This window comes from Chenopodium quinoa, unplaced genomic scaffold (assembly GCF_001683475.1).
Source record: "Chenopodium quinoa cultivar QQ74 unplaced genomic scaffold, ASM168347v1, whole genome shotgun sequence".
NCBI lineage: Eukaryota > Viridiplantae > Streptophyta > Magnoliopsida > Caryophyllales > Amaranthaceae > Chenopodium > Chenopodium quinoa.
This window is the reverse complement of record NW_018742904.1, coordinates 333,191-357,923: the sequence shown is the minus strand read 5'-3', so window position 1 is coordinate 357,923 and position 24,733 is coordinate 333,191. Positions and strand designations below refer to the sequence as shown.

The window sequence follows — 24,733 nt, the reverse complement described above, 5'->3', positions numbered from 1 at the left end:
CTATACTTATGTGAGGTTGCTTTCCAAAAGCTTTGGGCTGTGTGTTCATTAGATTTATGACTAAGACTAATATACAGCCACACCTGTTTACGATGAAGTGCGTATTCTGCTAGTGTGTGGAAGAAAGTCCTTTTGCTTGGTTTATAGAGATCTGTTACTAATTTGAATGGAGCACTAACTTGTGTGCTCATAGTTGCAAGGAAAACCACTTTTAAGCATTTTCTGCATTGATCTTATTGATGATTTAGTTGCGAAGGAACTCCACAGTATCTAATCATAATTGCAAAGTTAAAGCAGTAGTGTTTATAAAATATTATATGCATATAACGAATGACGATCTTCAACTTTATTGAAAATTGGAAGTGTGTCATACTGATCAATGCAATTGTGATATTTTTAGCTAGTGAGGATATTTGATTTACTCTGCTTGTGGAGTGGTGGTTGTTATAAAGGTTGCATTATGTCTATAAAATGCTAGACGCGAACTTTATCCATAATTACATTGCCCAGTTTAGATTCAAACCAAAATCTACCAATGTGAAAGCTAATGTTTCTCATATTGATTATCATCATTATTAAGCTAATTGACATTAGACCTGAATATGACCCAAATCGACCCACTTTATCTCCTATATTTGACTTAGTTCGATTTCATACTGAACTTGACCTGATTTCCACGTCTTCCTTCTTAAGGGTATTAAGGGCTGTGGTATAGTGTTACTATAGTAACATTACATGTTTTTTATAAGACTTGTAAACTCTACGAGATTAAGAGGATGATTTGTTAAATTAAATCGTGGCATTGCCATTTTAAATCAGGCAATTAATTTATTCTATCGTTTTGCAGAGGAATATGAGATAAATGCAGTGGTTGATGCTCATATCTATAGGGGTACTTCTGAAGATCTGAACGGGAAAATCATGGTTTATATTTCATCCCTCAAACCGAAAGATTTCTCTCTTTCTTAAGAACTACAGTTTCATCTTTATTCACATTGTAGATGCTCTGCTGTATCTAATCATGTTTTCTTCTCAATTTTGCAGGTAATTTCATCAGGGAAATCTAGTGCAATCAATGTAGCGCATCCTGTGCTTTCTGGTAGCCATTAGTTATCTTTTTATTAATTTTTTTTTTAATTTTATTTTTTTATCAGTAATAAAAAGTGTGTAAGTTATTTTGTTACCACAAATGAAATTGTGCAAACCAGAAAGCCTGTTCATTGACTGTATGACTTGATTATTTTGTGACAGCTATGTCTGAAAAACTATTTGTTCTGGAAGGTGAAATTGGTGCTGGAAGGTAAATATCTGTCTTGTATAGTTTAATGCGTATTTTGTATTTTTTTATGTAATCATATAAACAAGCTTTGGGTTTGGTTGAATGGTTATTAATATGGATTTGGTTTTTCCTAGTATATTGGGATCAACTTTGACTCTCACGTTCCTCAGAAAGGCATTAACATTTACTTTAGGAAACAACCATCTTTTACTTTCATTGGTACTTTAAATGGTGTATAATTTTGACTTGTAGTTCAGGACAGTAGTTTACAGATTGCAATATAACAATTGCTGTATACAAATTAGATCCTGATATCTATCTTTTAAGTATCTATTTTTAGTCTGTTGATGTTTGTTTGCATTGTAAAATTTATATTTTTATTTTTTCAAGCCATTACGAAACATGTATTATGTGTTACATGTTATTTGCACCTGTGGCTGTCGAGGATATTAGGTTTCACTTGTCAATATTATGTGTTGCATGAATTTGCGATGGCTTAATGAATTATTCTATTTCATTTTTCATTCTGCAGTAAAGTAAAAATGGTTACAGAGCTACTTGAAGCCATCCATCTTGTTGCTTCAGTTGAGGCAATTTGTCTTGGAGTGCAAGCAAAAATTCATCCTTGGATACTTTACGACATTATCTCTAATGCTGCCGGTAATTCATGGTAACTATCTCAGTACCACTAATGTCTTTTGTTGATGTAATTATCAGTGGTGAAAGACCATGGTTTTAAGTCTAGGATCTGGATGAGATCATGGTAACAGGCACAGAACCTCTTTCGCGTGCAATGCAGATGGTTTGTGGCTGTTGCAGCCTAAAAAAGCTGTCGTGGTTCAAAAACTTTTACAATCCTGATGATGCGGTTGCGACTTAATATCATGGCGAAGATTATTTAAGCATAACATGAAAATGATTGAATATAATAGCATAATTAGACACAGGGCTTGAAAAAGGCAGAATGCCATGACATTTAGACATGTTTATTATTTAGTTATTCATTTATAAATGTCAATTAGTGTCGGGGCAGGCTATTCTGCAAGTTTGCAACTATACCGTTGCAGTTGATTCACACTTAAATGGGTTTATGACTGGAGATTTGGAAATAAAATAAGTTATGCTTACTTCAAAGCCAATTAGTCGAAGAATGTTTTAATATTAAAAATTTAAGTAAATTATCCTGGTTAAAAATATTCTGAAATTTGATATACTTGACCTTCATCTTGAATACAATCCTGCTTGTGATCAAGCAAGGAGAACTAGTTGGACAAAGATGAAGTTGAACAAAAAAAAAAATAAATTCCCAGATTTAGCAATCTGTGCAACAATATGAAATGAATTATTTGCTCCCATTTTATCTGAAGCCAGACCTTGCATATATGCAGGGTTTTCAAGCATCATGTTCAACAGTGGTTAAGGGCTGACCATATGAAGGATCAAACTTTAAGTACCCTAGTAGAGAATTTGGTAAGACTGTTAGATGTCATAATGTTTTTTTGGAAGCAGTTAGATGAATTATTGTTGTTATACTTGTCATTGTCCAGCTATACTGGGTGACATGATGTGGTGTGCTGCATCTGTGCAACTTTTTAATTCAATCTATAAATGCCTTCTTTATCCATACATAAGAATCCAACTTTGATTTGGAGGAAAAAAAAGGCATTGATACTGTGAAGCATTTAATTACATGACACATTCCCAAATCCATGGCCATGTTAAAGGATATCTTACCGATCAAACAATTGAACCAGCCACCATTCTAGTTTTGACAGATTAGGGTTAAATAGGGTTTACCACTGGGTAGTTTATGCTGTTTTTATAGTTAATTTAACATGGATAATTTGTTATCCCTGTGTGATGTTCCCAAATTTTTACTGTGAGGCATAGATGATTATTTTTCCTGATCTTTTGAAAATAAATTCACAAGGGGATTTTCTTTATCTTTGGCGTTGGAAATTAGAGGTAACATGAAGTGGCTCAATCAGATGAGACATCCTGGAGTGGATCCTGATATATAGGAATATAGGATTAGCATTCAGATCAGTGATATATATAAGTTGAAAAAGGGTCTTAGAGAATAACCATATGGAAATCCTAGCATTCTCTAGCCAAATGCTGAAAGTTCGTAAATGTATCCAATCATAAACCTTGCAAGCGATTTTCTAAGTTTCTTTATTTTATCTGCTGAAATAATCTTGCAAGGATTCCCATGCAATGCAAGTCCTTGACCTATTTGTAATGCCTAGACAATGTCAACAAACTTATGTGCCCTTTCACATACTTAATTCCTGATTTATGAAGCGTATTTTATGGACTTGTAAGAGAGTATCCAATGATGGACTCTTCGACTTTGTTGTAGACAGTAGAAATCCAACGAGTGCTAATTTTTTTATTCTTATTGATCTTCCCCACTCCCCCCCCCCAAATTACCCTTTTTCATATTTTTTGAGAGATCATTTTTTTTTTTTTTTTTATTGAATTACTTTCTTTTTTTTACTTTAAATTAAATTAAGAAGTGCCAACAAGAGAATTTGCTCTGTTTATTGGATTATATACTCTAGTTATGTGAATCATCGTCAAGTAAATGATTTATTTCAAAAGATCTGCTGCTGTTATAATTTCATTTGCATTATTTTTGTACTTTCTTATTTACTCAATGTCTGACATGTATTTGAACTGGTATAGTTATGCGGTGTTTAAAATGTTGCTAATATATACTGCAAATAAAGGGAGTTATTTTAGGTTTGGCAAAATCTCTTCCATTTCCATTGCCACTTCTTGGAGTTTCTCATCAACAACTTCTTGGTACAAAAAGCCAAATCTTTTTCCTTTTGGCTTATGTATTGCCTTCACCTGCAAAAAATTTTATTCTTTGTTGGTTGTTTTTGGTTGCTTTCAAAGGGTGTTCTCATGTGGGCGGAGAGGAAGGCAATGCACCATTGTTTAAGGTGATTCTGGCTTTGTAATATCTATTTAAAAGATGCTGCTCCTGTTGCGCTGGACTTCAGCCTATAGCTAGCAGTGTCCATACAATGTGGTTGTTACACAACTGGTGCTTGCCATTTTTTAATATAGGTATGGGAGAAAGTTCTAGGAATCAAACTCGACGAAGCTGCCAATGAAGAAACATACAACCCTTTGGAACTAGCAAGAGAGCTGGAGTCTAGGTCAAAATTGGTAAACCGAGTTGGTTTCATTGGTCTTGGAGCAATGGGGTTCGGCATGGCAACTCACCTACTGAAGTCAAATTTGACTGTCGTTGGCTATGATGTAATTCCACTTTCTCTTTCTGCATTTCCTTTTTATCTTAAATGGGCTAGAAGAGACCATGGTTTCCATATATTATTGTTATTAATTTTTTAAATCTATCTATAATATTCTGTTTTTTTAAAAGTTCCTGCTGTTGCTATCCTTATCCTACCTTTGGTTTGGGCTATGCTGTTAGGCCAAATATCTTTCCACAGAGATCTGTTTTCTGTGAAGGTACTAAAGGATATTGTAAGGGTGAAATATTGATCTAACCCATTAGGGAACTTCTTGTCTAAATATCTATACCTATCTGTTGTTACTAACCCAAAGCTTGTCACTGGATACTCACACAAACCTTTCCAAAAATGACATAGAAAGTGTCCAGGCAGAATGTAGTATGATCTGGAGAAGCTCCAGCAAAGGCAACACCTAATGTTAATTTTACTAACTTATTGCCTCTAAAAAAGCTTCTGTTCAACTTGTGCTTCTTTTAATGTATCATCGACTTTAGCTATCTATCTTCTTGGTCTTTTTCTTTTCCCTGAATGAATTTGAATATAATGAATGTAATCTATTTTATTGTAGTTAGATATAAAGAACTCAAGTATTGAAGGAGTTTGAGAACAATTTTCTTTATGGTTCCAAAAGTAAACTGAGGAGGTGGGCCTGAAAGAATCCTGGCATTTGCATCATCATTTGCTGGTGATCAGTCCACATAATTGGCTGTCTTCTAGGGTTGCCTTAGTTCTGTTTGCTTGGAAGGCTCCATGCCTCCACGTCAGGCTTCTTCCTGACAAAACAGTTGGGAGAATTCTTAGAGGGCCTGGAGCTATGTACAACAGAAAATTAATTTATTTTTTAAATGGCTACTTTGAGTCACGTTGAAAAATAAGTAATGCCAGTTTACATGTTGACGGTGAATGGACAAACCAGGATTTAATTAACTATATCTCAGTTTAATTTAGGTAATTTAGCGAATGACGTTTTTACACCCTGGAAAAACTCTAGTTCTTAAATATAGACAAATGATGTAATTTTTCTTGACTAAGGTTGCTTATTGATGCCATCTTTAACTGTGCTGATGACGGCACTAAAGGATATAAAACCCACAAATATATTATAGCAGCACAGTAGTCTTTTCCTCTTGTTGTCCCCCCCCCTCCCCCTCTTTCTTTCTTTTTTTTTTTTTATTTTTTTTTTATTGGTCTTCAGCAGACTGGTTATTGTTGCTGTCAAAATCTTCTACTCATCTGATGATGCTCCTATGTAATTTAGTTATGTCTGCTTATAAATGGTTTGTATGTTGCATTCAAGAAAAACACTTTACTGTTATTATAATATATAATATTATATAATGCATGGCAGGTGTATAAACCAACACTTTGTCGATTTATTGAAGCGGGTGGATTAGTGGGTAACTCTCCTCTAGAAGTAGCGGAAGGTATATTATTTTTTTTCACCCCCCACTGTTGGGACTTTGGATGCTAGATTTGCATGTCGTGTGGAAGAAATCAGTGTAGGACTGTTGGTTTTCCTGGTTGTATTGTTAATATTATGCATCCGTGATGGTTTGATACTTTGTTGTTTCCTGAATTTAATCGCACACAATATAACAGTAGGGCTTTACCCTATAACCCCAGGTGGATCCGATGAGGTTGCAAAAGGGCTTGTTCATCTCCTGCCTCATCTTGTCTCTGTATTTTTCTACAGTTGTCATGTTACAAACTATAAAACATGTATAAAATTTATTAAGATGACCTTAACTTGTAAATTAACTGCCTTATTGCAGCACTGTATTACTTGAAATTTTAAAAGACATTTTTTCATTGGAAGCATCTGATCCAGACATGTCAAGTTTATCTATGTTTAAGTATTGGATTTTTCTCAATATATCAAATGTTATTTGAGAGTCATATAGCAGAGTTACAAAGCTTCGTTTTGGGCAGTTGTCAAATGGAATATTTTATGCCATCTTGATCCAATCTGAATGTTTATCTTCAGGTGCTGATGTGCTTGTAATAATGGTTACGAATGAAGCTCAAGCAGAAAGTGTCCTTTTTGGAGATCTAGGCGCAGTCCAGGGTATGTGCCAGCAGCTTGTCTGCCTGGAGGATTAATATTACTGCATTGGTTTATACAAAGCTTAAAAGAATATTTTTTTTTATTATTTTTTTTATTTTTTATTTTTATTATTTTTATTTTTTTTTTATATTTGCTGGATATGAAAGACATTGAAAATTTTATGTTAGAAGAAACATCAGAATCTTTTCTTTGTTATTTAAGTGGCTTGTGGATTTCTTTATTTAGTTCTCCATGGAGATTATATTATGTGTAACTGCTCAGAAAAAGGAGTACAAACAAAGGGTATAGTAAATTACAGGTCAACCCAGTTTCTCTGAATCTCCCCAATTGGGTAATATCCTTGAAAGCCGCCGCCGCCTTAGTCCATATGCTGGATAAGCCTTTTTGGCCTACAATAAATTAGAACACAAATGAACACGTGCAATGACCTGGATGTTTCTCTCCAGCAACACATACTGACACACCACAAAATTGTCATGAAAGCATGTTATGGAGACAGTATTAACATGATGTTTTCTGATTTTTGCTCATGTATTTCAGCTCTTTCAGCGGGAGCAACTATTATTTTGTCATCCACGGTTTCTCCAGCATACGTGAACCAACTGGATCAACGTTTAAAAGGTATGTATATTATTGTTTATATCTCCCTAATTTTTTATTTTTCTCTTGGAAAAGAGAGTTGTCTAACTCAAAAACTCAAAATACTGTGAAGTTGTTCTGGATGTTGCATATATGTATTATTAGAACACCTGTCTAGTTCCCTATATTAAGATGTTGTCTTAACGTTTCCCTATATAAGTAATATTGTAATCTTCTTACAGCCATCTACCCATGTAAACTAATATTCGATTGTAAGTTTAAGCTGAAAGTGTGCAGTAGTCTAAGCTGAATGACATTGAAATTTATTATAGATGGATTCACATTTCACAGAATATTACTTCATGTATCTTCAGCTCTCCATCCTCAACATGCATCTTTTAGATGTTCCAAAATTTTTGAGTAACGGATAAAATATCTTCATTTGTTAAATCTTCTAGCATGGGAATTCCATCAAACAAGCTACACAGTTTGTAAAAATCTGATTTTTAATATGGATGGAAGTTGTATAACTATAGTTCACCTCTACTGCGTCACAGCATGTAAAGATACTCGGTTAGGTCCTACAAGGCTACAAGGGCAGGCTGGCAGCATGAATGTGAAATTACAACTTTGAGGGTAGAAAGTGGGGTGGGGGGGGGATTTGGGTGGGTGGGGAATGTGTTATGAGAGAAGGAAGAGGTGGAAAGAAGTGTAATTCTGGCCTTTATATGATTCATCTTGTCTCTTCTTCACCCACATGTCTGATGGAGCAGGTGAGTGGAAGAATTTATTCTATTTAGTGGCAGATCAATCATGGTAACAGCCGTAATGGTGTTTTTCTTTCTTCATAAAGAACTTTCTCCCTCCCACACTGGCACATGGCCTGCTGCCGCTTCCCTTCTGCAAGAGGCCTTCTGGATTTCCATTTGCCTCTATCTCCCTACTTAGATTTTGTAATGCCTTTCATCTTCTTATTATTTAGAGTTAACATAATTGTCTCTCAATATCCTTTCTAAGCAAAACCTGGAATTACATTTTGCATCTGGGGCATGAAGCTCTGTGCGCCCATGCTAATGCTTTTATGACATGCACTGTGCATATTGTTCATATACCATCTACGTGGACTCTCGTGCCACCATTGGACTTACCTTGGAGGAGTGATTAGTTGACGATCTAATAACCACACGAAATTGTGGGAATCGAAACAAGCTAATGGGCCATGGTAGGACCTAGTTAACTGATAGTCTGAGCTATCACTTTTTGTTATGAAGAAACCATCAGTTATCACATTGACACTTCGAACAAAGGAAGGTTGTCCAATTTGAGTTCTGAACTTTACCCTAAAATGGCCCTTACCTCTATGTGGTGATAGCGTGTAGATTGTGTTACCTTTTTATCTTGTTGAAATCATTACTTCATGTTCTGCTTCCCCTACATCGAAGATCATAGATGTGGGAAAGTCTCTATAATGTATGGTATTCATAATATGTCATGTTGCACTTTCTTTGAACTCCTGTACATCGTCAAATTTGTGACCAGCTGTCCTGTTAAATTAATCCCCTATGTTGATTGAGTGCAGGCAAGAACTTAAAACTGGTGGATGCCCCTGTTTCTGGTGGTGTGAAAAGAGCATCCTCAGGAACTCTTACGGTGTGTGAATAACTTTCGGCTTGACGCTCCATTTACTGGATTAAAAAATCGTAACTATTTTTTTTAGCTGCGTGAAGTCATATAAAATGAATAATTAAGATCTTTGATTCTTTGCAAATCAATCACTGTGCATGAAAAAAAAAGGCACCTCCACAATTTTATATCAGGACAAAATACATGCATAAAGAACAAGAAATTGTATAATTTCAGAATCCATTTAAATATAGCATCCATGGTGTTATTGGTGGTGAAGCACTTTTGCATTAGTTGCAAAGATCTCATTTATTTGGCCTTGAACTATAAGTTAATAGTCATGAATATATGGCACTTTTCTGCGCTTTTAGTCTGTTAGATCATTTGGTGACTACTATAACTGACAATTGCAGTACATATTTATCAGGTAATGGCATCTGGAACTGATGAAGCTCTGGAACAGTGTATTTCAGTGCTTTCTGGTAATGGGCACTAATCCATCTGTTCATAATATTTTTTCTTCAGCTATATAATGATCAAACTGATTGGAACTTGCATGTCTTGTTCATAGCATTGAGTGAGAAGCTATACATCATTAAAGGAGGATGTGGAGCTGGAAGGTAGCTTTGGAACTTTTCATTTTTTTTTGGAGAATATGTACTTATCTGACTGTGTTATTTTGCTAATTGCTGGTGGTGACAGGCTGACAGCATAAAATCATGTTATCTTTTCATATAAAATAATGTGATCCGTCATGTTTTTGCTTATATTTTCTACTTTTCATTTGGAAAGTAATGTTGAATGCATTTTTCACTCAAAGTTCAGTCATACTAATCCTAAACAAGAAGAAAATCATTTTGGTTGGTTTGTTTTCATTTCCCCATCTGTACTGGACCATTAGACTGTAAAGTGTCATTTCATCTACACTTTTCTCTACATTTAATCTGAATGGAAGAAGGAAAAATGTAACTGGCTACTGCATCTATTGAAACTTATCATTGCAATGATGAAATTTTACGGTTATAGTCATTTCATCTACACTTTATCTCTGATTAATTTCTGAAATAATGGAGGGAGACCAAGCATTATGTGACGAACCCTTTTTATGATATGTAGCTGTGTTAAGATGGTTAATCAACTACTTGCTGGAGTTCATATAGCATCTGCAGCTGAGGCATTAGCCTTTGGTGCTCGCTTGGGTCTGCCAACAAGAAACTTATTTCAAATTATGACCACCACCAGCGGAACATCCTGGTAATTATTGACATTTGCAATTGCAAATTTGATATTGGGTTTTTGCCCTATGTAACATGTAGTGCATTTTGTTAAAAAGCTTCTTTCATTTCTTTGATTGATGTTCGCAAGTGCTTTGTCTGTTATTTCTTCGGTACTCTTTTTTATGTAAAAAAAATCAAAAGGTATGCTTGTTTGTAATACTATTCTGGAGTACGTAAATCTTCAGCATACTAGGGTTTCTATTTCATGAATAAAACAGTAGTAGCCATCGTGTTATATTTCACTATCTTAGGAAATATTCTTGATCCAGATCATGTGAGCCCATCATGGTTGATAGTTGTACTGTATTGCAAAAAGTCTAACTTTATGTTAAATTTTACAGTTTGTTTAAGTTTTTTTACTTAATTTCCCTCTCTTGATGTTTATACAATTTTAATCTGTACAATATGAAACACTCAACAACAACAACAACAACAAAGCCTTAGTCCCAAATTGATTTGAGGTTGGCTAACATGAATTGTCATAAAGAACTGTCCAAATTTGAAATACTCGAATGATAAAAGGCCCTTTCTTGACTTGTGACAATATTTATGATCAGATTCAGTGGTTTTGGAGGTCATAAGGAAGTACTCTATGTACTCTTTCTTTGCTCAATATAAGTCTTATTTTTATCTTATTATTTTTTAAAAATTTTGACAGGATACTAGGCAGTAGCTATTGTAAATGTTATTTCTTGGTGTGATTGATAAGGAAAGTTGGTAGTTGAATCTGAACCTCTCAATGTGATTACATCAAAGGTGTTTATTGCAGAATAAATTAGGATGTGGAAGGTTATAGTGATGCCTTGTCGGTTTTACTTCATTTTCAATTTAATCAAACACTAAAATCTTTTTGCCTTTTCTTAGAAGACAACTTAATATTGATAATAATTTTGTTGGAGCTCTTTGCAATTGAGAGCAATTTATTACATTTTATTTCCAGTCATCCTACCACAGAAGATTCAGTTGCGTTTATTGTATGGCCTTCAAGCTTCAGCAACATACCAAACTCTTCATCTTCCCATAAGATAACTAATATTTTATTGTGATTTTTATATTATGTGGGATTTGCTCGGGAAGCTGGTGTGGGTTTGGAATGAAGTTAGATCTTGAAATTCAATTCCATGATTTTGGTTCAGTTATATGTATAGTGTGTTTTAAAGATAGTAATATATTTTTACAAAAATTTCCATTATGAGTGAGATAGATGATATACATATGTACGCGTATAAATCTGTTAGAGGCTTACACTCCTCATTCTGGTCTTGTTGCACAACTGGATTCCTTATTCGTCAAAATATTCATGTTGCTAAAGACCATTCAGTTCACTGTTAATGCCATGGTTATCAATTTTATCATTATGCTTACCTGCTTCCTTTTGCAGGATGTTAGAAAACCGAGGTCCACACATGGTGGACAATGATTTTACTCCTTATTCTGCACTTAACATATTTGTCAAAGACCTGGTTAGCTAAAGTCACTTACACACTACCAATTTATATGCCTTCAAATGTAAGTTTGTTATAATATAGTTATCATTATTTATTTCAGGGAATTGTTTCTCATGAATGCTCATCTCGGAAAATTCCACTTCATGTAGCCGTCACAGCACACCAATTATTTTTAGCAGGTATGTATACTGGATTTTTATCTCTCTATATGACATCATTGTACACATTTTTTTCCAATTTATTCAATCGATAATTTTGCTATGCTCTTTTCCTTTTTGGACAGTTCGTTATGATGATTCATGTTAGCCGACCCCAAACCATTTTGGGACTAAGGCTAGGTTGTTGCTGTTGTTGTTGTTGTTGTTGTTGTTGCTGTTGTTGTATATGACAACAGTATGTACTGCATTCCAATTCAGTTCTTGCATTAATAAGCAATCTAGAAACCAAGTACAGCTTTTCTGTTGCACAGACTTGGAATGTAACTTTGTTGGTGTTTAATGAAATGGGTCTGAGGCACATTTACCTGATTAGTTTTGACTATTCCATGGAGGAGACAGCTAAAAAGCTGGGTTAACATGCAACATCCAATTTGTCAGAGCTGGTTAATATAGCTGATTATTTTATTTGTAAAGAGTTGAGTCTTGCTTGCTAGTCAGAGTTTTTATTAACTCTTAACGTTTTCCTTGCATGCAAGCAATTTTTAATTGTTCTGGCTGGCAGGTTCTGCTGCTGGCTGGGGTGCCCTTGATGATGCTGCTGTTGTCAAGGTATGTATGATGTATTGATGTGTTCCTTTGACACTATTATAATGTAAAACTCTTTTTGTTATGAAGTCATGTTTGATTGGACCAATAGGTAATATTAAACCTTAAGGAAATTTTTGTTGGAAAGAAGTTGATATGAGGCCATTGTAATTATCTTTACTGATTAGTGTGAATAGGTATACGAACTTTCACATTAAGTTTGATTGGAATCTTTTAACACTGACTTTTTTCATCTGTTTTTAGTTTTATGAGTCTCTGACTGGAGTCAAAGTTGAGGGAAAGCTCCCAGTCCTTAGTAAAGAACATGTGATGAAATCTCTTCCGCCCGAGTGGCCTGTGGATCTTACCAGTGACATAATCAAGCTATGCGAGAACAATAGGAAGCCTTTGGTCGTTCTCGATGATGATCCAACAGGAACACAAACCGTTCATGATATTGAAGTTCTAACAGAATGGTAAGCGACCTATATCTATACTCATGTCTTTTGTTGGAAGACATATATCTTCTGAAAAGTCAAATATAGGGTAAAATTTTTTGCTTGACTTGTAAAAAGAGTACAACAGGTTACTTAATGAGTTTGTATCAAGTTAGTTGCTGCAATAAATATCCATAGTGTACTGCTTATTTTGCTAGAGATAATTGCTGGTGTCAATGCTTCTGTTTCACTTGCAGGAGTATTGATAAACTTGTTGAGCAATTCAGAAAAAATCCCAAGTGCTTTTTTATATTGACAAACTCAAGGGCTCTTAGTTCTAACAAGGTATTGTAGAGGAATTATACTTTTGAGAACAATGTGTTCTCCATGGATGCATGCTTCTATTATGACTAACTTCGTTGATTTTATGTGTTTTTGAATTATGACTTTACACAGGCTAGTGCTCTGGTGGCTGAAATCTGCCGCAATCTTCAGACTGCAGCTAAATCAGCTGATATTGAGTTCACAGTGGTATTAAGAGGTGATTCAACTTTGAGGGGTCACTTTCCCCAGGTAAAGCTCTTCATGCATATACACGATTTATTTCCTTTAGATATATATTTTTTATTCTGTTGGTGTGATGTTTGTTGGATTATCAGGAAGCTGATGCTGTTATTTCGGTCTTGGGGGATATTGATGCATGGATCATTTGCCCATTCTTTCTTCAAGGAGGTCGCTTCACTATAGGAGACGTACATTATGTTGCAGAAGCTGACCGGTAAGCATTTACTTAGGTTACTGTTGATATGTTGATGGACTTTTCTGCCATTTTATACTTGAATATCTTATTTAGGCTTGTTCCTGCTGGAGACACAGAGTTCGCCAAAGATTCCGCTTTTGGCTATAAATCTTCTAATCTGCGACAGGTTTGACTTCATGACCACGTCTCACTCTTAATGAGTTCTGTCTATAAAGAAATTATCCTTATATCTTGGTTTCTGTGAAATAGTGGGTTGAGGAGAAAACAGAAGGGCGTATAGCAGCTAGTAATGTGGTTTCTGTTTCCATCGATCTGTTGCGCAAAGGTGGTCCTAATGCTGTTTGTGAGCATCTATGCAGTTTGGAGAAGGTAATGATTATTTGTTTGAGATAGGCCTTTACTTTTCAGAGGTGTTGCTCACATTTATTACCTTGGAAATGCATGAAATATTGTGCATAGCTGGGCGTGTCATTCAGATTGGGATGGAGAGAGTTATTTTCTGTCTATTCCAATTGTGTTGGTATGTTCACAAAAGAGCATTAAAGCATCAGTGTGGTTCCCATAATTCTGTTGTAGGTAACATCTAGTGGGATTTTAAAACTTGTGCTATACCTGGGTGTAACAGGGGTCAACATGCATAATTAATGCAGCTAGCGAAAGAGATATGGCTGTGTTTGCTGCTGGGATGATACTGGTAAATTTGTATTCCCATTTTACTCAGTGTTGCCTCTGATTTTATCTGGTTAAGTAATGCAAATAGTCTTTATGAAACACTTTTCCTCCTTTGTGGTTGTGTTCTTTCCAGGCAGAGCTGAAGGGGAAGCGTTATTTATGCCGCACTGCTGCTAGTTTTGTTTCTGCTAGAATAGGAATAACTTCAAGACCTCCAATTTCTCCAAAGGATTTAGGAATTCATAAGGAAACCACCGGCGGTCTTATTATTGTCGGATCTTATGTTCCAAAAACTACAAGACAGGTGATAACCATTTAAAGCTTACTACTCCTGCTGCTCTGTTCTGTTGTTCCTTAATATCAATGAATTGTTCGCTTTATTGCTGAGGCCTATTTATTTGAAATCTTCATGGTATGCAGGTTGAGGAACTAAAAGTTCAGCTTGGACATGCATTAAGATGGATTGAGGTAATTCATATTGTTTAATTCACATACCGAAGCATGAAAGTTCTTGTCAAATCCTCTTTCCAAGGAGGAAAACAAATTAAGAGATAGGAAGATTTGAAATTTATGTGTTGCATGACTATTATACCTTTCTGTGTGAGTTTTTGTATCTTATACTTTGACAAGAGATTTGATTGTGATCCTTGTTTTCCCCAGATACCGGTGGACAAGGTTGCAATGAAGTCGCCAGAAGAAAGAGCAAAAGAAATCAATGAGGCTGCCGAATTGGCTGATATATATCTTAAGAACGGCATGGACACAGTAATTATGACCAGTCGAGATCTTATCTCTGGAAGAAGTTAGTTGTCTTGAACCTTCTGCTTTCTTATTTTCTGATGACCTGTTCTGTTGTTCTTAGTTATACGGACCAACTGGTGGCTGGGGGGATTTCTTTCCCTTCAATTTATGTTTTTGTACATGTTCATGTCATTTGCACTTGCATGAGTATCATGTTTGTATCTGTAGGCTGTATGACATTTTTTGGTCTTTACCTCTTGTAAAGTCTTCATTTAACAATTCCTCAAGTCATTCTGTTTTCCAAGCTTAACATATGGCGTGCCATGCTGATTTTGATTAATGTCCTGGAATATTCTGATTTCAATAAGAATCTTGTTTTTCTTACACCATATTTGCTTTCTCTCAAAGCGGTTAAATTTCTCCAAGGAATGCCTGTTGGTTACAGTATCAGGGTTGTTGCAGTCTTGGTTGTTATAATTGTCAATATATTAAATTCTTAGCATTATTGAGTTACATAACTGTGATGCCTTTGTTGATACAAGAAGGATAAAACAAATTTATTTGTGCTTAATTCCTATTGTTCCAATCGTAAAACACAATTGCTGAAAACCATTACACTTTGTTTGGTTATCATTTGTGGAAGGTGAGCGGAATGGAGACTCGAGATAGAGCTTCCATGTTTCTTTTCAAACCTTTCCAACGTTGGAAGGATTTGATTTAAAATGGAGGGAAAATGAATATCTCCTTTACATTTCATTTCTTTCTTTTTTCAGCCCCTTCTGAAAGCCTGGAAATCAATTTCAAAGTAAGCTCTGCCTTGGTGGAAATTGTTAGGCTCATTAGTACAAGACCTCGTTATATTCTTGCTAAGGTACTTTTGTTGATATTAACTTCTTGTGCTTGGCAGGTTTGTAGAATAATTGCATTTTACATTTCCCTCCCTTGTGCTCTGTAAAAGTTAAATAAACCTCAGCTGATAAAGGTCATAATCTCAAATTCATACTTCAGTTGGGTCTAGTCCATTACATTGTGTCAGGTTGGCATATTCAGCTGGTTAAAGCTCTTAAAACGAACTGGGAAGTGTCAGTATTAATGATTGTTACTGTTTAAGCATCTCATTTCAGGTTTTTAGCAACAAAATAATGCTCTGTAAATTATTACACGATCCAGCAGTTAAAATTAGGTCAAGTGACTTTGTATTGAACCTTGACGTAATTTCAAGAATTTGTGAAGGGGCAGTGAAACTGTAAATGAAGTTTTATGATCCATCTAATGAACTGAAGCTGGAATGCATGATTAAATTTTTATTTTTTTTTAATTTTTTTGGGGAGGGGAGGGGGTGTGGCTCTCCTTGTTATTTAATTGAATGGAAGAGTGTTCCTGTTTTTGTTCATATATCTTTCTATCTGAAATTCTGAATCAGGTCTTACAATAATCCTATTAGCTTTCTAAGGGAATTGTATTTATAGGCAGTTCAATCTAAGGTAGTTGCATCAATTTAGATGACTGTGCCTACAGAGTTCATAAAGCAGATTTGTTGCTTTTTTCAGGGTGGAATCACTTCATCGGATATTGCTACCAAAGCTCTTGATACCCGACTGGCTAAAGTAGCTGGACAAGCCTTGGCCGGTGTTCCCTTATGGCAGCTTGGTGGTGAGAGTAGACACCCAGGAGTACCATACATAGTTTTTCCAGGTAAGGGGCGTTTTTGCATTTTCATGTTTGGTCCGTGCAATATTTGTTGCAATTTCTCCCTCTTGCAGCTTGCTGGGTTTTACACCAACTCCGTGAAATTAAGACTTGTGCTCTATATTTGTTAACATATTCTGGACCTCTTATGCTGACTATTACTTCAATAAAACACAGGCAATGTTGGTGACCATAAAGCTCTTGCTGAAGTTGTACAATCTTGGGCTCGTCCTGCGAAAATTATATCAACCAAAGAACTTTTGCTTGTCAGAATTCATACATTTTCTTTTAGATTCAATCATTAAAGGGTTTATTCAATTCTAACTAACTTAATTTTGTTTCGAAGAATGCCGAAAAAGGTGGTTATGCTGTTGGAGCCTTCAATGTTTACAATTTGGAAGGGATTGCTTCTGTTGTAGCTGCTGCTGAAGAAGAATGCAGTCCTGCTATTTTACAGGTTAGAAGTCATTATTCAGAAAGATGACAATTACACTGACAATACTTCAACTCACCAAATTATCAAATAATTCAGAAGGAAATATATCCCAGAATAAACATTTAAGTTTAAAAAGTTATATAAAACATGACCTCAGTGGAACAATCTTAATGGATTCAGCAGATTGAATTGAATAAACGTGGGCCCATAATTCTTAGTTACCATAGTAGTTGAATTGGATACACTTAGATAGCTATAATTTTTTTTTGACAAAAGATAGCTATAATTGAACTCTTAGAAAATGGATAATATGCGAGGATCATTTCTAGGTTTTCTCTATCTGAACCCATGACAGAGCTCTCCTTTTCTAGGATACCATTAAATATATTCAGTTTATTTGTACATTTCTGTTAAAAATCATATGTTATATTCATTTCATTATGCTTAAAAGTTTGTTCATATACACTTTTTTTTTGGATGTTTTGAATCAACATGCTTAAATTACCATAATTACAAACAGCACCAGGGAAAAACCTGCCATTGGAGTCCTGGTATGATGCGTTGTTTTCTGCGTCACATATCATTAAATTAGTTTCTTTTTTAAAATTAATTTTTTTCACAGTAAGGTGGATGGTAGAGATCAGAAATAAAGGCTAAGCCTTAGGTAGACAAGCAGTCTATGTGCATTCCTTCATATGTCTTGTTTACTTTGTCCAAATTACGTAATGCTCTAGTCTTAGATTTATTAGTCAGAGCCAGATGTGATATTATTCAAGTTTTATGCTCTGAAAGAACCCATTTCATAGGAGGCAAGAAGACTCAAATTTCTTTTGTTGATTGTTTATAATGGACAGAGTATGATTGGGGTTCCTTTTAGTTCTTCCAATTCTCTATATAGAGTTGCCATAATCTTGTCATTTGTTTTCTTTTTTCATTTCCATTTTGCATGTCTTGTTCATAGGGTTTCAACAGTTATGATAAATGAACTCCAGATTGATCGTCTGAATAAATGTTGTTTGTGTCTTTCTAATGGTTATACTAATCAACTCTTCTTGCACTGTAAGCTGGCTTGTCTTTTTTGGAATATATTATTTTAACAAATGCCGTCATCCTACCTACTGTTTTGGGTATGCAAAAAATATAAGCTTGTTTTGGCTATGCCACAGCATTCTCCTAAGCAGATTCTTTAATTCATGAATCTCGATAGCTGATTTGGTTTGTGGCCTTGTGCTGGTGGTTATTTTTAGGGGTGTTCTCTGAGTGATCTTTCATCCTGGTTGGCATGTAAACTGAATAAAGACATATGTAGTTAGTTTTGTTTAGTTGCACTAATGTATGCCTACATACAGTCATACATTGATACACACGATCACCTTTCCCATTTGTTAGCATAGATTAACAAACATGCTATGCAGAATACTACTTTGAACAAAGGAATTTGGCACTTTTACTCTTTAACGTTAATTGTTTGGGAAATTTTGGATGATGGAATATCTTCACGATTATGCCTGTATTATTCACTCAGCATAGAAGGCACTAATTGATGATGTTCACAATCAATGGTACAATAGAAAAATGAAGATGTATTGATGATATCTCAAGAAGAGAAAGCACGCATACATAACAAGTTGTACAGATAATTACATGAATGCGGAGACTTCTGACATGTAATTGTATAAGTGTATAACCAACACCACAACCACCACCCCATATTATTAGTCATGTAATTTTAGATTCTATGTTGCATCAGTATATCTTGCCAATGAAATTGACTATTATTTGCAAGTACTCATCGCTCTATTATGGTTCAGCGATATCCAGTTATTGACTTCTTTTTTTGTTTGTTTGAAAGATTCATCCTGGTGCCTTGAAGCAGGGAGGAATTACTTTGGTTGCTTGTTGTCTGTCAGCTGCTGAGAAAGCCAGTGTAAGTAGTCTTTCATACAGGATCCTAGGCCGATGGTGAAACAAAGTGAGAGAACAAGGTTATTTGAGAGAAATTTGAAAAAAAAATTGTACCAATGAGAATGTGCAATTTTATATAGCTACCATTGAGAATTTCCCTAAATCCTTTCTTAAATATCTAATAATTCTCTTCTGTCAAATTATCTTCCATTATTTAATTCTACGTTTTATAAAAAGAACAAGGTTTCAGAATTGATGATACCATTTGTGTGGGTAGCTAGTTCAATGAACCACTATCCTCAGTCATACGCGTATCTTGTGTCCTGCTAATAGAGAGAGAAAGAGCACTTACTTCGTATTATTGTGTTACTATTTATGATAATTGCTTTTTCACCAAGTGCAAGGTGTTCTAAGGTGTAGTAATTTTTGGGAGCAGCGATGTGAGACACGAGGCTAGTGTGTGTTTGTTATGCCCATGAGACACTGTTTCTCAATATGCTTATGAACTATTTCACATATGCTTCTTTATTTTTCACAATAATGCTCTCCACTTTTCAGCATTTTAGAAGAGAACAGTAATTTATGAAGTAACATGCAAAAATTCAATAAGAACATTATGCTCAAGATTAGTATTTTGAAGTGGAACATTATGCTCAAGATTAGTATTCTGCTTTTGGGCAGTACTTAACTCCCTGTGGAATTTGTATAACAGGTTCCAATTACTGTTCATTTTGACCATGGAACTTCCAAGCCAGAATTAATTGAAATGCTAGAGTTGGTGAGTTTCTTTCAACTGTCAAACTATTAAGGCTACGTTTGGCATCACTGTGGTTTTTAGTTTTTTTTTTGTTTTTATTTTTTTAATTTTGAAAGTCAATACTTTTTTTTTTTTTTTGAAGACATGAAAGTCAATACTTCATATAATGTATTTTAAGTAAAAGAATAAAGATTTTGGCCCTGTTTTGTTCACCTTATTTCCACTTATTTCAGGGTTAATAAGTTCAGATAAGGGTTAATAAGTTCAGATAAGATAAGTTCAGATAAGTTGTGATAAGGGTTAATCAGGGCTACCCAAGTTTAATTTATAACTAAAATAAGTTCTAATAAGAGCTAATAAGTTAAGATAAGTTCAGATAAGATCAGATAAGTTCAGATAAGTAAAAATCAAGTGATTAGAATGCACAGTCAAATTTAATAGAATCATCATATTTTTAAAATTGACAACAAAAAAGTTCAAACCAGTTTTTGTAGCTTCTTGATTTTTGTTTTTAGGTTTAAAACAACAACAGAAAACAAAGAACAAAAATCAAAGACAATCTAGCCCTAATTTAAGGGGTTTTTTTTTTTTCTTTTTTCTTTTTGGGTGAAAAGTTTCTTCCAAGCCTTAACATTCTAAATGCATTGTGGAGTAGATTTTTTTAATGAATTGTCTATTAATGTCTGAGGAAATAATGCCAGGGATTTGATTCAGTAATGGTGGATGGCTCACATCTTCTATTCGAGGAAAATATATTGTATACGAAATACATTGTCGATTTGGCTCATCAGAAAAACATCTGTGTTGAAGCTGAATTAGGCAGATTATCAGGGACTGAAGATGACTTGACTGTTGAAGAGTATGAAGCAAGGCTTACTGACATTAATCAGGTTCGATTTCTAGTTTTCTACTATGTATTTCCACTCTTTTATCTTTTTGTCCACTGTCTTTCTGGCCACTTCACCAAAGGCGTGTCTTTTATATTTCAGGCAGAAGAGTTCATTGACAAAACTGGTATTGATGCTCTGGCAGTGTGCATTGGCAATGTCCATGGGAAATACCCTGCGAATGGCCCAAATCTGAGGCTTGATTTACTTAAGGTAGGGTGTTTCGTTCTTTTATAAATCTTTCATCGAAGAATATGTAACAAAGAACAAAAAAAGAATAAGAGAATAGAGAGAAGTTTAATATGGTTCTCCACAAATTCTTATATGTGGCTAGCCAAACCATCAATTGATAGTTTGGCCACTTCACATATAAGGAAATTAAATGAGTAATAAGGGTTAAAGCGATGATCAAATGTTTAATTACCCTTATGGATGGAAATTACTTCAATAAAAAAAAATTGGGTTACTCTTCTAAACAAGTGGAGTTTTATTTTTCAATTTTTATTTTTTTAATTATTATTAAAACAAAAGAAGAGAGTTACTTGAATGAACAAATGGGTTACTTATTTGATATTATTCGTATAATGAATCGGGAATTCTCATGTGGACAAAATAATGTTATCTTTATGCATAGTGAGGTTACTCATATGAAAGGATAATAAGAGTTACTCATATAAAGTGGCCACACACAAGACTTGGTGTTTTTTTCACCTGATATGAACATACCAAAAAATACTTTTTGAGCGTAAGACCATATAAAGGCTACTTCGGCAAAGAAACTACCTTGTTTACTAGGTCATGAATGATCCCCTCATTTCTCTCTTTATCAAATTGCCCTCAATTGCGAAAAACGTTGTTCGTGCCACAATACATTGTGCCCCCCCTTGCTATCTACCACCTTATGCCAGCCATACTTAATTAACTTTTGCAATTAGCTGACTGTATCTGCCTTTCTGCTAGCAAACAACAGTGTTTGCATACATGGGATAAAAGTGCCTTATATGGCTCCCGACCCTACTTTATCTATTGAGTATTAGTGCCTTCAGACTTTGTTCTTTTCTGGTGGAACTAAGATTCATTACACTACGGATGATGACTGACTGAAGTACAGTGGATAATCAAATTATTTGCACTTATTTTTATTCTCAAATGGCTGATGGTTCTTTAATTCTAGATCAAGTGTAATTTTGAAACATCATTTCTGTTATCACAAGTCACAAATTTAAGGCTTAATGTATACAACTGCAACTCTACATACTGATGGTGGAACTTCATTTAAGGCATTGAGGCTGATCACTAATGTTGAAATAAATGTTGATCATATTCTTTAGGCGTAGAATTATCATACATATCTTTGATCCAGAGCCTTATTTTCTCATCTTTTGGCAGGACTTGCATGTTTTGGCGTCCAAAAAAGGTGTGGTTCTGGTCCTTCATGGAGCTTCTGGTGTACCCAAGGACCTTGTCAAGGTAATCTCTTCTTGAATCATGCAGCATTGATATTGTGTAGCTAGTAGATGAGTCAATTCGGGTAAACAGGTTGGGTTAGTCTGGGTCGGGTCAACTCGGGTCGGGTCAATTCGGGTTAATATCGTAACCTATACGGTCGGGTTCGGGTTGGGTCATTATTGAGTCAAGTCACGTCGGGTCATACATATTATCGGGTTTGGGTCGGGTTTAAGTTGGGTCAATAACAAGTCGGGTTACATTCGGGTCGGGTGAATAATAGGTCGGGTTACATTCGGGTCGGGTGAATAATAGGTCGGGTTTAATTCGAGTTTTAACGGGTTAAAACGAGTTAGGGTTATTCTCGGGTTTGAGTCAGGTTCGGTTCAAGTCAGGTTCAGTTCAAGTCAATAATTTGCGGGTTCTAATCAGGTCTGGTCATTCCAAGTCGAGTCGTGTTTGGGTTCCGGTTTCAAATATTGGGTTAATTTGGGTCTCGGGTTGATTTCAGGTTGGGTCATATCGGGTTCGGGTACATTTTTCGGGTCGGTTTGTTAACAACTCATGTATTGACGTTTACGTTTAATCATTATCAATTTCTTCATTTATTACATTTTTTAGCCTTACTTAGTTACGACTTTACGAGTAGCTTAGAATATATTTAGCATATATTCTCTAATTATTGTATATATTTTTATTTAGCTAGTTAATATCTACAACAATAAAGATGCATACAATAATTAGATAATATATAATAAATATATTCTAACAATTAGAAATGAGCAAACTGTAATTATTAGTCTATGTAAGGAGTCGTATGGATTGAACAATTGACTATTGAACTTACATATTAACTCGTTTGCACAAGCACACAACTACACAAGTGACAACGTATCTACATAACTATATATTAATAAGGTGGTCTAAATTGAATTTAAGGTGATTTGAAATCGGGTCAGGTCAATAACAGGTTAGGTTGAGTTCGAAATGGGTCGAGAACAATTCGGGGTAAATTTGAGTCAGGTTAATAACAAGTCGTGTTGATTTTGCGTTGGGTTAGTAATAGATCGGGTTAAATTTCGGGTTGGGTTAGTTACAGGTTGAGTTAAATTCGGATCGGGTTAGTAACAGGTCGGGTTGAATTCAAGTCGGGTTAGAAACAGGTCGGGCTAAATTCAGGTTTTGAGGGATTAAGACGGGTTTGGGCCTATCTCGGTTTAGGTCGGGTTCGGTTCAGGTCAATAATTTACAGGTTATATTTAGGTCGGGTCATCTCCAGGTCGGTTCATGTTCGGGTTGGTCTCAAATACTCGGGTTAACTCGGGTCTAGGGTTGGTTTCAGGTCGGGTCATATCGGGTTTGGGTCACCATTTTTTTTTCCGATTTACACGTGTTGGTTAATAATCGAGTTCGGGTAAATTTTTGGGTCAGGTCAGCCTTTGACAACTCTAGTAGCTAGTAGTTGTTGTGTGAATTTACTATGATATCTGCCCGAAGTCTGGTAAATTACATGCACACACATCGTGAGTTACATCGACTGATATTGCTTCAGGACAATGACAAGATTGACAACAGCTGCTTTTCTTACTTTCTTGTTCATTTCTTTTCTTACTCATTATACTTTATCATCTTTCCTTTGAAGAGTTGAGAGAGCAGTAGGCCTGTGCTGATTTAGATTCGAACTTAAATTCAATTTGTGTACTGTATGGTTTGAAATCAACTATAATTTGTCAAACCTGCTAAGAGAAAAGATTAAATCTGTAGCTAAGACTGTTTGGTTGGGAGGAAAATCATCTTCTAGGAAAATAAATATTTCCCATTTCTTGTCTGTTTACTCTGTATAGTGAAGACTGAAGAGTACTATTTCTTGGTTCAAAGAAAATTTTTGCAGGGTTGGAAATACTTCTTTCCCTTAACCGAAAAAAAGAATATGAAGGTTGAAACTTTTCCAAGTAAAGCATACTAGTGCTTTCGGTTGGGTGGGAAAAAAAAGTTTATTATCGAACCAAACATACCAATGAGAAGACGATGAGTATACTTGTTTGTTAAACTTTGTCATATAATTGAACTGAGTTTGCTAAAGACTTCCACTCGGATATTCATAAAATTGTTAACATATTGATTTATAGTCTGGATATGATAAAATGTAAATTGAAGAATGTCGTCTTTTCTCTCACTTTCAAAAACATTTATGGTATGAGCAGAGCTGCATAGATTTTGGTGTGCGAAAGTTCAATGTGAATACTGAAGTAAGGAAGGCATACATGGATTCATTAACCAATCCTGGAAAAGATCTTGTAAATGTATTGGCTTCTGCAAAGGATGCAATGAAAGCTGTTGTTGTGGAGAAGATGCGTCTGTTTGGATCCAGCGGAAAAGCTTAAGGATATTGGAAAACAGTAAAAGGACAAAGAGGCAAAAACTCGTGCTTGAGTTATGGTAAAATCACCGAGCATGCATCAGCAGAAAAACTTGAAAATATTGTGAGAGGCCAAAAACCCCGTGTTTGATTTGAAGATTGCCCAACACACAGAGTTACACATTATTTAAGATAGTGAAAAACCGATATCTATGTAACTATGTTCCATTCTATAATAATTGTCACATTGATAATGTAATTCGAAATACTAGTGTGACAACTTAATACAGATAGAAATGACTAAACATTCTATCATCTCCTAATTTATGAGAAAGCCCCTTTTAATCATCTTGATAAACAA

The 24,733-nt window shown here is 35.1% G+C and overlaps 1 protein-coding gene across 1 annotated transcript in view; it reads left to right on the top strand.

The window, feature by feature from the left end:
* LOC110727308 overlaps positions 1 to 24,733 on the top strand; it is a 31,094-nt gene extending 6,361 nt beyond the window's left edge. The window contains exons 6-43 of the mRNA XM_021906872.1: positions 848 to 924; positions 1,045 to 1,099; positions 1,252 to 1,300; positions 1,812 to 1,949; positions 2,668 to 2,749; positions 4,012 to 4,087; positions 4,184 to 4,230; positions 4,358 to 4,552; positions 5,897 to 5,972; positions 6,533 to 6,613; positions 7,154 to 7,234; positions 8,772 to 8,842; positions 9,243 to 9,297; positions 9,387 to 9,435; positions 9,932 to 10,069; positions 11,474 to 11,555; positions 11,641 to 11,719; positions 12,261 to 12,307; positions 12,548 to 12,759; positions 12,978 to 13,065; positions 13,177 to 13,293; positions 13,380 to 13,498; positions 13,574 to 13,646; positions 13,730 to 13,849; positions 14,106 to 14,174; positions 14,286 to 14,456; positions 14,573 to 14,620; positions 14,813 to 14,954; positions 15,667 to 15,764; positions 16,444 to 16,588; positions 16,760 to 16,848; positions 16,929 to 17,039; positions 18,871 to 18,945; positions 19,636 to 19,701; positions 20,382 to 20,570; positions 20,670 to 20,780; positions 21,957 to 22,037; positions 24,218 to 24,733. Of these exons, the coding sequence (XP_021762564.1) occupies positions 848 to 924; positions 1,045 to 1,099; positions 1,252 to 1,300; positions 1,812 to 1,949; positions 2,668 to 2,749; positions 4,012 to 4,087; positions 4,184 to 4,230; positions 4,358 to 4,552; positions 5,897 to 5,972; positions 6,533 to 6,613; positions 7,154 to 7,234; positions 8,772 to 8,842; positions 9,243 to 9,297; positions 9,387 to 9,435; positions 9,932 to 10,069; positions 11,474 to 11,555; positions 11,641 to 11,719; positions 12,261 to 12,307; positions 12,548 to 12,759; positions 12,978 to 13,065; positions 13,177 to 13,293; positions 13,380 to 13,498; positions 13,574 to 13,646; positions 13,730 to 13,849; positions 14,106 to 14,174; positions 14,286 to 14,456; positions 14,573 to 14,620; positions 14,813 to 14,954; positions 15,667 to 15,764; positions 16,444 to 16,588; positions 16,760 to 16,848; positions 16,929 to 17,039; positions 18,871 to 18,945; positions 19,636 to 19,701; positions 20,382 to 20,570; positions 20,670 to 20,780; positions 21,957 to 22,037; positions 24,218 to 24,397 (3,782 nt within the window). The 3' untranslated portion in view covers positions 24,398 to 24,733. The remainder of the gene's footprint in view (positions 1 to 847; positions 925 to 1,044; positions 1,100 to 1,251; positions 1,301 to 1,811; positions 1,950 to 2,667; positions 2,750 to 4,011; positions 4,088 to 4,183; positions 4,231 to 4,357; positions 4,553 to 5,896; positions 5,973 to 6,532; positions 6,614 to 7,153; positions 7,235 to 8,771; positions 8,843 to 9,242; positions 9,298 to 9,386; positions 9,436 to 9,931; positions 10,070 to 11,473; positions 11,556 to 11,640; positions 11,720 to 12,260; positions 12,308 to 12,547; positions 12,760 to 12,977; positions 13,066 to 13,176; positions 13,294 to 13,379; positions 13,499 to 13,573; positions 13,647 to 13,729; positions 13,850 to 14,105; positions 14,175 to 14,285; positions 14,457 to 14,572; positions 14,621 to 14,812; positions 14,955 to 15,666; positions 15,765 to 16,443; positions 16,589 to 16,759; positions 16,849 to 16,928; positions 17,040 to 18,870; positions 18,946 to 19,635; positions 19,702 to 20,381; positions 20,571 to 20,669; positions 20,781 to 21,956; positions 22,038 to 24,217) is intronic.